Source organism: Canis aureus, chromosome 21 (assembly GCF_053574225.1).
Source record: "Canis aureus isolate CA01 chromosome 21, VMU_Caureus_v.1.0, whole genome shotgun sequence".
Taxonomy (NCBI): domain Eukaryota; kingdom Metazoa; phylum Chordata; class Mammalia; order Carnivora; family Canidae; genus Canis; species Canis aureus.
Window position 1 is genome coordinate 6,660,055 of NC_135631.1, and position 16,790 is coordinate 6,676,844.

The 16,790-nt window shown below is 43.3% G+C and overlaps 1 protein-coding gene and 1 pseudogene across 14 annotated transcripts in view; one reads left to right on the plus strand and one right to left on the minus strand.

Moving 5' to 3' along the window:
- Positions 1-16,790, minus strand: part of TESMIN (testis expressed metallothionein like protein) — a 40,739-nt gene that overhangs the window by 12,403 nt on the left and 11,546 nt on the right. For 11 of the 14 annotated variants that reach the window (XM_077862699.1, XM_077862707.1, XM_077862701.1 and 8 more), the window contains 2 exons: positions 15,434-15,525; positions 11,940-12,011 (listed from right to left, as the gene is read on the minus strand). In XM_077862699.1, the coding sequence (XP_077718825.1) occupies positions 11,940-12,011; positions 15,434-15,525 (164 nt within the window). The remainder of the gene's footprint in view (positions 1-11,939; positions 12,012-15,433; positions 15,526-16,790) is intronic. The other 3 variants (XM_077862709.1, XM_077862703.1, XM_077862705.1) reach the window with 1 other exon arrangement.
- LOC144293205 (histone H2B type 2-K1 pseudogene) lies at positions 2,582-2,950 on the plus strand (annotated as a pseudogene).

The following is a 16,790-nucleotide window of genomic DNA, read 5'->3' on the forward strand; positions in this document are numbered from 1 at the left end:
AAAATAAGATTATGCCCAAATAGAAAAGTCAAGAAGTTAGCAAAGCAGGCATATTATTTACATATGTGGAAATATTAAAAGATTCTGTTTAAAGTGTTGACAATTCCTGGAGATCAAAAAATAATGGACAATTGTCAGGGAGCTACCATTCTTTGTCACAAGTCTTACATAATTACTTGGCTTTTAAAACTCTGTGTGTAGAGTGCTTGGCTGGCTCAGTTTATGGAGTGTGCAACTCTTGATCTTGATTGTGAGTTCGAGCCCCATGTTGGACATAGAGGTTACTTAAAAACAAAATCTTTAAAAAAGATAAAAATAGGGGCACGTGGGTGGCTCAGCAGTTGAGCATTTGCCTTTGGCTGAGGTTGATCCTGGGGTCCTGAGATTGAGTCCTGCATCAGGCTCCATGCAGGAAGCCTGCTTCTCCATCTGCCTATGTCTCTGCCTCTCTCTGTGTGTCTTATGAATAAATAAAATATTTTAAATATAAATATATATATAATTTAAAAACCTCTATGTGTATATAATATGGATAAAAATAATAACTAAATTAAAAGCAAGAAAGGATAAACTGAAAGATAAAGAAATTAGATTGAGGCACATCATAAAAGACAAAGGGATTAAAAACACAGAAAAGAGGTTAAGAGGAATGGTGCATAGTTAGAAGGACTAGCAAATGGCAGATCAGCATTACAGGACAGAAGAGAACTAAGGTAAGAGGCTGTGGAATGAGGATGCCTGTGAATGTTCCAGAACTGTTGAAAGTTGTGGATCCTCTGACTTCAAAAACTTAACGAGCCCCCAAAAAGATAAATACAGAGAAAAAAGAAAAGATAGAAGGGAAATGTTAAAAGCCTCAGAGAGAAAAAGACAGATTATCTAGACTGGCAGCTTACTTATTGTTAGAAATAATGGGAAAAAAAAAAAAGAAATAACGGGAAATAGTAAAAACAGTATCTTCAAAGCTCTGAAAGGAAAACCAACAATCCAGAATTTTATACCCAAACTACCCTTATTCACTGAGGTCCAGGCCAGGCACAATTCTTCTCTTGTTCTACATACTTTGCTGAATGATTTGATTTATTAACTCTTGCCCTTCACTTTTTTCAACTTTATGTTGAAGATTTTTAAATCTTTATCATCAAACCTACTCTCTTACCCTAAAATACTCATTTTATTCTTCCACTAACATCATGAAAGGATTATCTACATCTGCTGCTTATCCATCCTCGTCACCCATTCACCTTTTATTCTACCTCACTCCAACTTTCTTCTCTGCCCCACTGGCTCTCAAAAGCAATCAACAACCTCCTTACTGGGGATGAAAGGACCTCTTCACTGCACGTCTGTCTCAGCTGCTGTGACACTCTTATGTTCCAGAAACACATTTTCAACTTCCTGTCAGACATTTTTACCTCCAATTCAGTGTGTCTGGCCTTTAACTTGCAATCTTCTCCCACCCCTCTCTGTTCAAGCTATGCTCCCTCTCTACATCCATGGGGCCATCCATGGCTAACATTATCCCGAGTCCCTTCTGATAGTTACCTTTCCCCACACCTAAGGAGTTTTCAAGTCTACTGATTCTGGCTCATAAATGTCTTTTTAAAAATTTTATCTTTATACAAGTAAATCACATTTGTTGAAGACAAGTTTTTGGATATCAATAAGCAAAAAGAAAAAAATTATAATCACTCAGAATTCCACATATGACCATTTGGTGAACATATTTCAGACTTTCTAAAACTATGCATACTGAAATAAACATATGTTGTTCAATTACATATTATACACAAACAAAAACAAGATCATATTCTATACACTGTTTCAGTGTGTTTTTGTTAGTTATCAATATCAGTAATCAGTTTAACTACTTGTTTTTATTACTCATCAATATTATGAGTATTTCCCACATACATTGATTTAAACACCATTTCAGTGACTACACAGTGTCCCCTTCTACAGCAGCATCATAATTCAGTTAATAACTCTCTTCAGGGAAACCTGGGTGGTGCAGCGGTTTAGCGCCTGCCTTTGGCCCAGGGCGTGATCCTGGAGACCCGGGATCGAATCCCATGTCGGGCTCCCGGTGCATGGAGCCTGCTTCTCCCTCTGCCTGTGTCTCTGCCTCTCTCTCTCTCTCTGTGTGACTATCATAAATAAATAAAAATTTTAAAAAAAATTAAAAAAAAATAACTCTCTTCATACTGAACATTTAGGTTATTTTATACATTTTGGAAGGTAAACAATACTACACCAGTGGCACTGGCCTCCTTTCCATTCCAGAACCCTGTTCCTTCCTTCTCTTGCCACAGGGCCTTTTCATGTGCTATTTCTTCTGTCTAGAACACTCTTAGTCATCCACTCTCAATCCACTTCCATCTGATTAACTCTCCTCATCTAAATACCCGCCTTAGGGAAGCCTTTGCTGGCTTTCATACTTGATCAACTCTCCCCTACACACACCCACTACTACTCCTTTGGCACATTTTCCACATTTCCACAATGACCTTTATGTATATGATTATTTTATTCATGTCCATCTCCCCCTTAGACCGTGTGTGTCAAGAGGACAGGCAGGAGGATGGGCACCGAGCATGGGCAGCAGCCACAGTCTGGGGGCCACAGGGGACATGGTTCTGGTGATAAAAAGTCCAAAAAGCATAGCCGGCGCAAGGAAACATACTCAATGTATATCTACAAGGTGCTAAAGCAGGTGCACCCTGACATCGGCATCTTTTCCAAGGCCATGAGCATCATGAACTCGTTTGTGAACGATGTGTTTGAACGGCTGGCTGGCAAAGCTGCCCGGCTGGCCCAGTACTTGGGCCAGACCACACTGACATCCTGGGAGGTCCAGACGGCGGTGCGTTGGCTACTGCCTGGGGAGCTGGCCAAGCATGCCATATCTGAGGGCACCAAGGCCATCACCAAGTACACCGGCTCCAAGTGACTCAGGGCCTTCTATCAATAAAGAGTGAGCTGCTCCCCAAACAAACAAACAACAACAACAAACTATCTTGTTCACCTCAGCCTTCCTCACTCCTGAAATCACAGACATTCAAAAATATTTGTGGAATAAATGAGTAAATGTATATGTCTGTTTTTTTCTTAATTGCTACCATCCCTGCCTCAGTTCAGGTCTTTCTCACCTCTTCTACAGTCTTGTGATATAGCCTCTTAACTAATTTCACTTTCAACCTCCTCTATTTTGCCATCAGTGCTAATTTCCTAAAACATGTATCAGGCAAAAAGAAGCAAAAAAAAAAAAACAACAAAACAACAAAAACAACCTGTAATCAGAAAAACACAAAATAAGATGCTATTGTGCATATTGTGCATTCCTGGTGAGAATGTGAAATGGCATAGCCACTGTGGAAAACAGTATGGGAGTTCCTTAAAAAGTTAAAACACAGACTTACTATATGATCCAGCAATTCCACTTCTGGGTATATCTACTCAAAATAATTGAAAGTAGGGACTCAAAACAGATGCTTGTACACTAATGTTCACAGCAGCATTATTCACAGTAGCCAAAAAGGTGGAAACAACCCATATGTCCATTACCAGATGAAGAGCCATACAGAATGTGGTCTATACACACAATGGCATAGGAGTCGGCCTTAAAAAGGAATGAAATTTTGATACATGTTACAGCAGGGATGAGCCATGGATGCTGGGTGAAAGATGCCAGACACAAAAGATTTTACTCATATCAGGTCCCTAGAGTAGGCAAATTCAGGAACAGAAAGTAGAACAGAGGTTTCCAGGGACTGGGGAGAGGAGACAACAATTATTTACTGGGTACAGAGTTTCTATTTGAGATGATAAAAAAGTTCTGGAAGTAGATGTTGGTGATGGTTGCACAACATGGTGGATGTAATTAGTGCCACTGAATTGTACATTTAAAAATGGTTACAATCATAAATTTTTTGTTATGTATATTTTACCACAAAAAAACCCTCCATGACAAAACAAGATATACAAAGTATGTATGGAATGCTGCCATCTGACTGGGGCAAAAAAAACTTAAATAAATAAATTTTAAAACTTCAAAAAAATAAGGTGGTACAAATATGTCCACACATATCAATAATGACAAAAAGAGTACAAATGGATTAAAGAAGCCTATTAAAAGATGTGAATTATTAGATTTGCTTTTTTATAATCCAGCTATAGTTGGACTGCAGAGGTCACACCTAAAATAAAACACCCTCACAGAATGTGTGTGCAGAGAGGAATGAGTGGGAGTGTGCTTGGTAACACCAACCAGAGGAATACAAGGGTGACAACATGAGTGTCCACAAGGAAAGTACTTAAGGCAAAAAGCAACAGGATACAGAGTATATTTAACAGTTGATGGAAGCATTCAACAAAAAGATACAACAACCATAGATTTATATGCCCTTTACTACAGACTCAATACATATCAACCAAATGGGATTATAGGGAAAAACAGAAAAATCCCAACCAGTGAGAGGTCTTAACATATTTTTATCAAAAACAGATAAATTACACAACATTTAATAAACATTTAAGCAACAAAATTAACAAACCAGACCTAATGGATAGTAAATACATCCAACAAGTACAGAATATACATGTTTAAGTTAATATATTTTAAAAATCAATCAAACATTAAGTCATAGAGAAAGTCTTTGTTCATTTCAGAGCATTGATACCATAGAGACCACATTATCTGACCACACAATAATCAAAGCAAAAAATTAACAATTAAAATGTAGTTTAAACATATATCAACATACATATACACATACACATCTGGATACTACAAAATGTGCACCTGAATAACTCATGGGTGAAGAGAATGTTACAATGAAAATTTTAAAATATTCCAATTGAGTAACAACAAAAGCACCTCATACCAACTCTTGTGTGTGCATTAAAGCAGTGCAGGGGCTAATCTTAAGGTTTAAAGGCATTTCCTAAAAAAAAAAAAAAAATTTAAAAAGAGAAAATAAGCATTTAGCACAAAAAGCTAGCAAGGCAAGAGAGTAAAATAATACAGGTGTGCAGGGGAAATAGTAAAGAGCAAAATTTAATGTACCTCTGAAATAGGAAACAGAAATATAAGCAAGAAAATCCAGAAAACCAAAAGCCAATGCCCTGAAAAGGCTGACAAAATAGGCCAACTTCCCATAGGAAAGATCAAGAAAAAGAAGAGAGACATGCAACAATAGTGGAAACTTAGAAAATGTACAAGGTACAGAGACAACTTTTAAAACAATACAAGAATATATAAATAAGAATATACAAGTAGATTTTAAAATTTAGAGAATTCAACAATTTTCAAGAAAAATGTAAAACATCAACATCAACTCCAGAATAAATAAAAACTTAGAAAAAGCAATAGCAATGAGAGAAAGTGACCAGGTAGCCTGTCCCCTTCTCCCACTGCAGCCCACAAAGATCCCCAACCCCAAAGGTTTTACAAGCAGAGGGGTTATCACACTTCAAGGACAAACAAGTGCCACCTAACCTGAACTTTCTCAGAGGCTTCACAGAAGAGCCTGGGGTAGGGGTAGGGAAGCCTAACAGTGCATTTTATTAGAAATACAAAACACTGGTTTTGTAAAACTAAATTTTAGACATGGAAGAAAGGGAAATTGTAGATCTACTCCACTCTAGAAAAGATGCAAAGCCCTAGGCAGAATTATTAGAAAACCAGATCGTGCAGTGTTTACAAAAAGGTAAAATAGGTATATCATGGTCAATTTGGGTTCAATCCCTAGAGTACAAGGATTAACATTAGAAAATTTATTGTGGATCCCTGGGTAGCGCAGCGGTTTGGCGCCTGCCTTTGGCCCAGGGCGCGATCCTGGAGACCCGGGATCGAATCCCACATCAGGCTCCCAGTGCATGGAGCCTGCTTCTCCCTCTGCGTATGTCTCTGCCTCTCTCTCTCTCTCTCTGTGACTATCATAAATAAATAAAAATTTAAAAAAAAAAAAAAAAATAACACTTTAAAAAAAAAAAAGATTTGTTAAAAAAAAAAAAAAAAAAAAAAAAAAAGAAAATTTATTGTAATAGATCATATTATAAGATTAAGAGAAGAAAACAGTGATCATTTCCACAAATGCAGGAAAAAGACTGATAAAATTCACCACTCATGTATAATAATAAAAAAAAAAAAACAGAACACCTATGTTTAGGAACATAAGAACTAGAAGGAAACCCCCTTAGCTTGATGCAGGTGTGCAGTGGAGGAGCAGCCCTTCCACAGTAGCCACTGTCCCCCTATTCTACAGCAGTAGCATTTCAGATGAGCACGTGGGTGGCTCCACTCAAGACCACAATTCCTGGCTTCCAACCTCACCTAATCTGAGCACAGGACAAGGTTCTGGCCAGTGGAGCACGAGTGGAAGTAATTTGGGCAATTTCTGGTTATGCCTTGAAAGGTGAGAAGGGTGCCTTCACCTTTTTTTCTCTTCCCTAGAGGCTGGAATGAAGGTGAAGGTGGGGAAGCCTTCCATTGAGGACGGTAGAACAGCTGACAAGGGAGGCTGATAGACTAAGCTGAAGCTGCCATGTGAGCCCCCAAAAGACTGCAGTTTAGAGTCTCTATTATACAGCATGTAACCATGGAGTATATCCTTAAAACCTATAGCAAATATCTTATTTAGGGCCAGGCAAGGGAATATTAGAAGTATTACTAATAAAACCAGGAGCAAAAGTACTTCCCAACATGGTAGAGGCTGTGGTAGAGGCCCTCGCTAATACGATACGACAAGAAAAAAAGAAAATAGAATAAAGATAGGGAAATATGTCATGGTCCTTACTTGCAGACAAGACAGTTGTTTAAATACAAAGGTGAAGGAGGTCCAGAGACGAATCATTATAACAAGTGGGATCCATGCACAGAGCAGGATTGAGAACCCAGAACCAGAACCAGAACCGCACACAGACATCACACCCTGACAGCCAACATGAAATGTGCTGCATATCACTGGAACTATATTAATGTTTTGCAATAAATGGTGCTAGACAATTAGTTGTACAAATGGGGGAATAAATGAAATTAGATCCCTACCTAATCCCATTCATAAATATCAATTCCAGGTGCTTTAAGGCCAGAAGGAAAAAAACAAACTTCATAAATTTAGAACAAACTCTTAACAGCACAACTATTTAAACTTGGGATATGGCTGGATTTCTTGAATTCCCTTCAAAATTCCCTGCAAAATCACTTCCCTCTCTGAAAAGGCCCAAACTGCTCTGCTCCAGTTGGTAGCAGCAAGAGAGCTAACAAAGCACCGTCCTCTACGGTCTGAGGCTCCCCTGCTTGACAGACCTGGTGGAGATGGGCTTCAGGGCTCCAAATCTCCCATGGCAGAAAGTCTGACTGCCAGCTGGTGGATGAACCAGTGTGGCTGGCGGTCTCCAGGAGCACACCCAGAGTTTGTGCTTTCACCACTGCTGTACATGGTCTATGTGTTCTTTGCTCTAGGGACTCGCACTGGCCCCCTTCCATGGGCCACTCTTCCTGTTGCCTAGGAAACCGCATCCACAGCCACCAAGTGAGCTTTGGTGGTCCCTCTTTTGTCTGTGAAACACATGAAGGAGCATCACTCTGTTATAGGTGCTGTCTTTGAGACAGAGATTACTTTAGTGCTGGGAAGTGGGCAACATTTCAATGCTTCTGGGTAATTCTACTCTGCGACTTAACAAGAAAGTGAAAATGCTGCCCAAGAAAATAGTTCGGACACAGGAACACCGTACTCTAGAATTTTAGAGTCTCAATGTGTTTGAAAAGACCCGAGATGACATATATTCTAAACTTATTTTTAATTCATTGGCCATTCTGACAAATTCTTCAAAACACTTTAAAACATTGGCATTGGGCAGCCTGGGTGGCTCAGCGGTTTAGCGCTGTCATTGGCCCGGGGCATGATCCTGAAGACCCAGGATCTGGTCCCATGTCAGGCTCCCTGCATGGAGCCTGCTTCTCCCTCTGCCTGTGTCTCTGCCCCTCTCTCTCTCTCTCTCTCTCTCAATCTGTCTGTCTATCTCTCATGAATAAATAACTAAAATCTTAAAAAAAAAAACATTGGCATTAAATATTTAAAACCTTTTTAGATGCATATTTCAGCATTTCCTAAAAATTTAAGGAGCCCCCTCAGAGGCCAAAAAAATCATAGAAAAACAAAAATTTAGAGAAGGAAGCTAAAGTTGAAGCCTGCAGCCATCTGAGGGTATCTGTGATCCCGAAACCAAAGGCAAATGTGTTTAAGAACATGTAGAATATGCCAGCCATTGCTCTAAGTGTTCTACATGTATCGACCCAAAGCCTAGGGCATACCCCAGCAGGAGATCAGCTCCATGAGCTGGCATCAGACTGAAGAGTGGAGGGTCTACACCCAGGGAGTGAGTGAGTGCGCTAGGAAAATATGCCCTGCAGAAGAAAAGGCAAGAAAATGCATCCATCTGGACACTGGCTTGGGAGGAGGGGGCTCATCTGGGTTTGAATTCATACTGTGTCCTAAAATAAGATCTTAGGAAAAATTTTAAGTTGTCCAAATTGGAAGTGCCACCAAGGCCAAAGAAGAAGCAAACACAAACTCTCCCTGCAGGAATGCACCCTCAGGCCAATCTCAGAATTCCTGTATATAAAGTCCCAGTGATTATAATTTACAATTTGTAAATATTTGCAAAATACATGTGGTAACAAGTGAAAAATCAAGAGAACACTAGAATCAGACAAGCAAAGATTAGAATTTTGAGCTACTGAATGTGAATTAGAATATTTGACATTTTGTAACAGAAAAGAAGGAATCTAAAGTATAAGTAAGAAAGAGGAGATTATACAAAATGATTACCCAGATTGGATCTTTTAGCCACAGGATTCTGATTAATTATAATTATTATGTAATATAATTATATAATAATTATAAAATTATAATCAGAGACAAAAGGCCATTTGAAAAACCAGTATTAGAGACTGCCCAATCTATGATTAAAATCTTGATTTGGATTTGATTAGGGTGAAAACAATGCGGATGATATAACTGCTCCTAACAAATCCCACCCAGCATCTCAGCAAAAATTGAATCAAAATGAAGGATACTTAAAAAACTTTGTTTCGATTTGCTGACTATTGTATTTCAGGACTAATTAAAACTGTGTGGAAAAGCATCCACACCCGTAAAGCGGGTTCCTCCTTTCAGAGTGAACTAACTCAGGAGACCTCTTTCCCACAGAGAGCACTCCTCCCCACTCTGTGAAGTTACTGCCCAGAGGTCTGGAATACCACACTTACGTCACAGCCTACATAAAAAAAAATCCTGTTACAGAAGTGACTTTCACAATCAATGCTTTTATAAACTACATATGAAGCAGATCAATGTTTAAAATATATGAAAATATTAAGACATAGGTAGCAGTGGAAAGGGAGAAGTGCACTGCTCACAAACTCTTAAATAATCAGTGAATTTTCAATAAGATAATCACAAAACATTTATCTACCTTTTTATTAAGTTTACATCAATGCCATTTTAATTGTATAGACTAATTTTATCATTTAAAAATAATTCCCAACTTCCGCTGACTAATGACACATCACAGAAAGGTCGAAGTCCATTATGTAAAAGTTTCGAGGAAACCAGGAGAGGATTTAGCAGGGGTGGCTCTAGCTTCTCTGGAAGAGGGAGGGAGGGACATGGGTGCAGAGTGAAACCCTCACAGGGACAAGCGGTAGATAATCCCCCCAGAAAGCCTGAAAACAGAAGCCAATAAAACAGTCGCTTCTAGGGAGGAGTCCAGAGAATGGGAAGAGGTGGAACAAGGTACTATTACTTTCCATTGTCATCTGGCTATTGTGACTGATTTTTACCCATGTGCGTGTATCGCTGTGATTTTCAAAAAATACAATAATGTGTTTCTCGCTTCATTGATGGCCAATTCATAGCAATCCCTCTGGACCTTTCTCCTACAATACTCCCAGTGAAGCAAGACCAGCACACCCCAAGAGAATGATCTTCTGTCACTGTAAGAACATGACTTGTGGGGAGAAAAAGAGTAAAGGAAACTGAAAGCTATCTCATTATGTGATGGTGGGGCAGGCCACAGAGCATCCACTCCCAGCAAGGAGTCCCGGCCGAAGCTCCCCAGCACCTGCAGCGCACGCACAGAAACAGTCATGTTGCCGCCAAGCACGGTCGGCCACCAAGAGACCTGGTGGTTGCCTCTGCACAGGTGGGTGAGTTTACCCACTCCTCAGCCTTTCCGAAAACAACCCTTCCAGGGATCATTGGTTTCTCAGTGATTGATGCCAACAAACCGTGATGCACTGATCAGAATGCCACGTGTTCATTTCAGGTGCAAATAACATCCCCTTCCAGGGCTCATCATGCTTGAGGCCCCTAGCTTCTCAGCGTGGAGCTCCCAGGGCAGTGAGATCACGGCCAGGCGGTGTGACGTGCCGAGCGTGGGGTCGGAGGTGCAGGGTCCTGAAGCAGGACGTGAGTGCCGTAAGCCTCTTGCACACAGCACACATCCTTTCCCTTGAGAAGGCGGTGCCCACGTCCCTCGGAGACAGTGCCTCCTCTGTCTGAGAGCACAGGACACACTCTGAACCTCCTTTTCCTTTGTTCCAATGCTGACCCAGCCCACCTGGGATGGCAGATTCTTTCTTTAATGCATCAGTCACCTATTAATCTGGAAAACTGCTTCTGGGCAGGAAGCCATGTCCTTGGGCTTCCATTGTGGGGTCATCAGTAAGTTAAACCCTTCTTAGAGCCCCACCTGATAATCTCTACATCTTGCTCTAGGCTTCCCAGGTCATTGGGTCTCCCCAGTCCCCAGACAAGACTACAGCTGGGCAGCTTGGTCCCCAGGCCCGCCCTGATCCTGGCTCTGTCCACTCTACACGCTACCACTTTGTCTTCCACCGCAGCGGACGTCTCCATCTGGGCCAGCCACTCTGGCTCGACAGTGTCACGCGGTCCAGGCTTTTCCCTCCGCTCTCCTTCCTCCTCACCCAGAGCTGCATGTTAGTGGTCTCATGGCGCGTCCAGCGTTCAGAGAGGTGCGTGGCTGGCATTCACAGACTAAACCAGGGATAGCTCAAATGTTTTCACATGGTCAACCCTAGATTTCAGCACTGCTTTCGAAAGAAATGGATTTGTCTTTTCAGTGAACCAAGTTTCTCGGACTTCTGGCTTTGTACCCACTTGTATACCCCCCAAGTCACTATCCCATCAGCGGAGCTCCCAGTGACTTCAGCAGGAGCTCTGCAATGGAAAAACCACGTGGAGACAGGTTAGACATCAGGATGAGGATGGATTCCCCCTCCAACATGTCACCTCAAAGCCAGGCAAGCCTTCAGGGCAGAAACCGGGCAAAGCTGAGAGCAGGGCAGGCAGCATGAATACCGTCCACACGTGGCAGAGCAGGAGCAGATGTTGGATCCACCTCCCATGTCAGCCACACTGTGTGCCCATGGCCCACGACTCTGCTGCACAACCTGCCCTACTGCCCCTGCCTGAGCCTCCTGTGAGCTGGCATCCGTGGGGCAGGATTTTTCTGAGAAAATTCAACATGAAGTGAACCCATCCACCAAACTTGTAAAAACCAGGATGTGGAAATGTCATAGTTAGGGTTGCACAAGGATGTCATGGTCAGCACCTGTCCGAGGGGCAGAGATGTAAACCAAAACCCAAGAAAGTCACACTACAGGAGGTGCAAGGCCGGGTCCTTTACTAAGTTAATGGGCCAAGATAATCCCAAGAGACCTGACCCAGGCTTGTGCAGAAGGCACGGCGTCTGGCGGCTCTGGCTGGCGGTGAGTGCTAGCACATGGCTGTCAGACCTCGGCTGTAGACTGTGCACTGTTCGCCACCGAGGCTTGTCTGGACTCTGTGCCACTTACTGACTTCTAAACAACCTTATTTCTATTTAATAATGAAGGATTTGTGATTACTTACAATTTCAGACACTGGGATTTGGTACAGTTACATGGCTTTTTAGACTTTGTGTCCCATGAACTAAGAGTTACTCTATAAAGATTAAAAAAGAGAATATTCAGATCATTACTATTTAAAAGGAGAATTAGCTAAGCATCTGGTGTTTTTGAACAAATACTGAAAACTTCAACACCAGGGAGTTATGGGTATTATTTACTGGAGCCTGATCATGAAATGGAAGTGGTGTGCATATCTACAATATGATGGATCTAGCCTGGCCAATCCCACCTGTGTGCCCACAGATCCCCCAGGGGGTCGGAGGGTGGGATTCAGAACAGGACCCTATCGCTGTCCCCTCCCCAAGAAGCCTTCTGGACTTTCTTCCCTTGATCTGTTTCAACCCCTATTGTGTGGGGACCCTCACACCAAATAGCTCCTTTATTTCAACTGTTTTGTATTTTCCAAAATCTGAACTCTGACAAATAGTATAATCTCAAGAAGAGGTGAATCATCACTCTATGTTGTTCCAGCAGTGTTAGAGCTGTCCACACTCTAGAACTACCCCAACATCAAAGCAGGTTTCGAGGGAGACCTCTCTCCCAAGTGCTCTTGGGGATCAGCCCAGGAGCCATCATGAGGAAGATCAGAGGAGGAGAGACACATTAGTCCTGGATGCTAACTATGAGGGGCTGCTGTGGATTAAAAATCGGGAAAAGCTCCAAGTGCTGCTTTACAATACTGCTCACTGAGGAACTTCGAATATTAGTTATGTGAGAAGTTTAATACACTGAGGTGGAAAGGAGGGTCCTGGCGACAGGGCTCTGCTGCATCATGTGTGGCCATCTCATGCAGCAAAGCACTCTTTGAGATGATGTGAGTAGTCTTATCTCAGGCCAGGGACACAGCTTGCTCTAGGGCTTCCTACAGAAACCACAATGGTATGTGGCACACGCTTCACGTTTGCCACAGTATCCACGTGGAGCACGGAAATACTCTGAGCCGTGGTCGTAGCTAATACAAATGCCCGGAGGACAGTGTGCCAGGCAAGCCCCTTTGCCTGTACTCTGTGCACTCACCTACTCAACTACCTGGAGTCCCAACTGGGGTCCATCCTAAATCCTAGCTCAGCCCCTCATTCCCTGTGCCCTGGCACAGGTTCCTCCTGCATGGGCATGCCGGACTTAGTGGCCTCCACCCCCGCCTCACCATCGAGGCTTCTGTTAGCAACACCCCATCCCCTCCCATACTTGGTACCCAGCTCACGGAGGAGCTGCTCTTACTTTCGGAGATGCTCCCATTTTAAAGATAATGTCCCAGAAACTACATCACTGAATGCTATATTAATTTATTATTCCTCGGGTTTACTTTTCCCCTTTGTACATAGCAGAACGACGGCTTTCTGTCCCCAAAGGTGCCTGGGGGTGGCAGATCTGGCTACACTGCCCCCTGGCCCATGCACCCTGATTCAGACACAGGCTATGCTATGCAGAGGAGTGGGCTTGCACACCTACTTCACTGACCTTGCCCTCAGCCCTAAGCCCTGCCCCAAAAATGGGGCCCACAGTGGCCTGGCACTGCTGTCCAGAGCAACAAAAATTCTTTCCTTTAAAAAATGGGTGGCTCAGTGGTTGAGCACCTGTCTTCGGTTCAGGGTGTAATCTTGGGGTCCTGGGATCGAGTCCCACATCAGTTTCCCTGTAGGGAGCCTGCTTTTCCCTCTGCCTGTGTCTCTGCCTCTCTGTGTGTCCCTCATGAATAACTAAAATCTTAAAAAAAAATGGGATGGGGTGCACGGAGACATTCCAGGGGTGACCTGCCACAACTGTGGGAGGACAGAGTATATATAGTTCAGTGAACAACCTGTATCAGGAAGATAACAATAGGCATTTCCTGAGGGATCATCAAGTGGTCAGGACTGTGATAAGTGCTTCAGGGAATACCAAAAAATACACGTATAAAAATTTATAGTACCAGTCCAGGAGTAATCCAACAAATAAGTTGGGACATGAGACATATAGGATTGAAAAATTGGAGGACAGAAGATAATATATAATCAGCTGTCAAATTACTTGATACTGATTGTCAATGACATAAAATTCGAAAACAATAGTTTAATATAGATGGAAGAAGCCAAACTACTTTGGAAGGAGATAGAACTTGACAACACCGGTGAGGTCACAGATACTTGCTATCCGCCACAAGGGCATTTTGGCAGCCATGACACAGAGAGACCTCGGATTGCACCGGGACTCCAAGAGCACACACTTGAAATGAAGCATTACAAGCGCCAAATTCCCTTGAATGCTCCAGACCAGCTAAAGCACAGAGTAATGCCACACTGTTGGCCAGATGCTCCCAGATTCCGAGAAAGATAAAGGGAGTATAGTAGGGATGGTAACATCATAGGTCATGCAGGGTAACCAAAGGTGGGAGGCTGCCAGCAGGAACTACAAGTCACTATGCAGCTTCTGTTTTGCTCAGAAATGTTGAAGAGCCATGATGACAGGACCGAGTACCATAACAGCGACTACACACCCTCCCTGATCTCTCATCAAGACAGTGGAGCAAGGAGAATGCTTCACACAGCCTGATCCCGTCCAACGAACTGAAAGCCATCGTCTGCCCAGGTACCATGTGACAACCACCAGAAAGACAGGCTGTTCAAACCACAGCAGCAGTGAACCACGAGAGCCCCCAACACGCTCCAGCGGCAATGCAGAGGGGAAGGCATTGACAGATCTAGAACTCTGCCAAGGGGTTGGTTTGGCCTTCCACACTGCCCCTAGTCATCCCTCCTCCCACTCACCAACGCCATGAGCCCAGCAGTGGCCTGGAGAGCACCTGAGCCCATGGTGAACACATCATAAACTGCATGACCTGATTGGGATGTCTGACAACATTGGATTGTGTACCCCAAACCCACAGAGGCAGGAACAGACTGACCTCTGTAACCAACATAAAGGCTCCACGAGCGGGACGGGCTGTCCCGTCCACTGTTAGCAGATGAATGTTCCAACCAGCTTGGTTAGTTTAATTAGTTACAATTATAGATGTGACCTTAAAATGGCAACACAAGGCCCCAGCTAAGGGCAGCCCACATCCATGTGGACCGTGTCCTCGGCACCTGCCACTCAGTGTGGCCTGACCCATCAGGGACTCGGCAGCAGGCAAAGATGGCCCATAAAGACGCTCTAGGCCATCGTCGGTGTTAAGTGCATGCCGCAGCATTACTGATGTTGATGACTGCGAAACAGAAATAAACCATCTCAGTTTAAACTCATATGAGACCAAGACAGAGCTCTAAATGGCAGCAGACCCCTGAATCACCGACACGGGACAGTGGACAAAGTGGAAGCCCTTCCAGCGACAAACCAGACACACAGGGCAACATTGTGAGTGGTGCTGCTTAATGTAAAATATATTGTTTAGAGGTCTTCAAGGCTTACAGTTGATTTAGAACTTAGAATAAACTCTTATATTAAAGTAAGTGACAATTGATTGCTTTTAATCCTTACCCAGCCAAAGTTATTTTGGGTGGTCCTGGAAGAGTGGATCCCGAAGGGAAAATAGACCCGTTGACTATGGACGGTAAGGCTCCATTTTCAAGCTGTGTGAAGTCAAAGACAAGCATATTTCTAATTAGTACATGTTTTAAAAGTTCCATCCAGCCAACCCCTAGGTATAGACAAAAATAACTGATGTTCTTCTGGAGGTTTACAACCCAATCACTTTACGACGTCAGGCCCCACCACCATGACAATTCCCCTCACACTGGAGTGGGCTCTGGCCCAGGCTTCTCTGCAGCAGTGGGGGAGCCTAGCCCATGGTGTCCCAGACCCTCCCGGCCACCGTGCCGGGGACGAGAGAGCCCTGCCTGTGTGGACTGGGGGCCGCAGGGTAGGGATGCAGGGCCCGGCAGCCACACACAGCAGTCAAGCGGCTGGCCATGGACACTATAGGATAGCTTTTTCATTTTTATGACTACAAATTATGAATTAAATTCCATCACAAACTTCTGTAAACTGAAACTGTTCTTTAATTATGAGTACATTCTTGGTATAGCATAAGAGCTCTTGAGGTGCCTGGGTGACTCAGCTGGTTGAGCGTCTGCCTTCAGCTCAAGTCATGATCCCAGAGTCCTGGGATCAAGCCCCACATTGGGCTCCCGGCTCAGTGGGGAGTCTGCTTCTCTCTCTGCCCCTCATCCCACTCGTGCTTGCTCTCCGTCTCAAATAAATAAAATATTTTTTAAAAATCTGAAGGCTTATCAATCATTAGTGTCTCATCTAATAAAAAAAAAAAAAACAACTTTGTAGTCAGTTTCAACAAGTCCAAAAGCAATGTCACAACCTCTGCCCCCTCTGTGTCCTTTGTTTTCCTGGCTTTCATTTATTTTTCTTTCTATTACTCACAGCGTGGCTCACAGAGGATATTCCCAGGAAAAGGAAAGGGTAGCAAAGTCAGGAATGACCTAATTCTTTTACGCCTGAAGAAATGTAAAGTATTACATAAATTTAGGTTTCAACATGATTTGTATATGTCACACTTCAATACCCTATCCTGTTCACCTGGATGAACACTTGAAATTCCTCCCCTGAACACTTGAAATTTAAAAGTAAGCTTTATATAAAAAGTACAGTCTTGCAGGGGAGCGGGGGGGGGGGGGGGTGCGGGTGCACCTGGCCAGTCCAGTCGGAAGAGCATGTGACTCTTGATTTTGGGGTTTTGAGTTCGAGCCCCATGTTAGGTGTAGAGATTACTTAAAACTTAAAAAGTGGGGAACCCTGGGTGGCGCAGCGGTTTGGTGCCTGCCTTTGGCCCAGGGCGCGATCCTGGAGACCCGGGATCGAATCCCACATCGGGCTCCTGGTG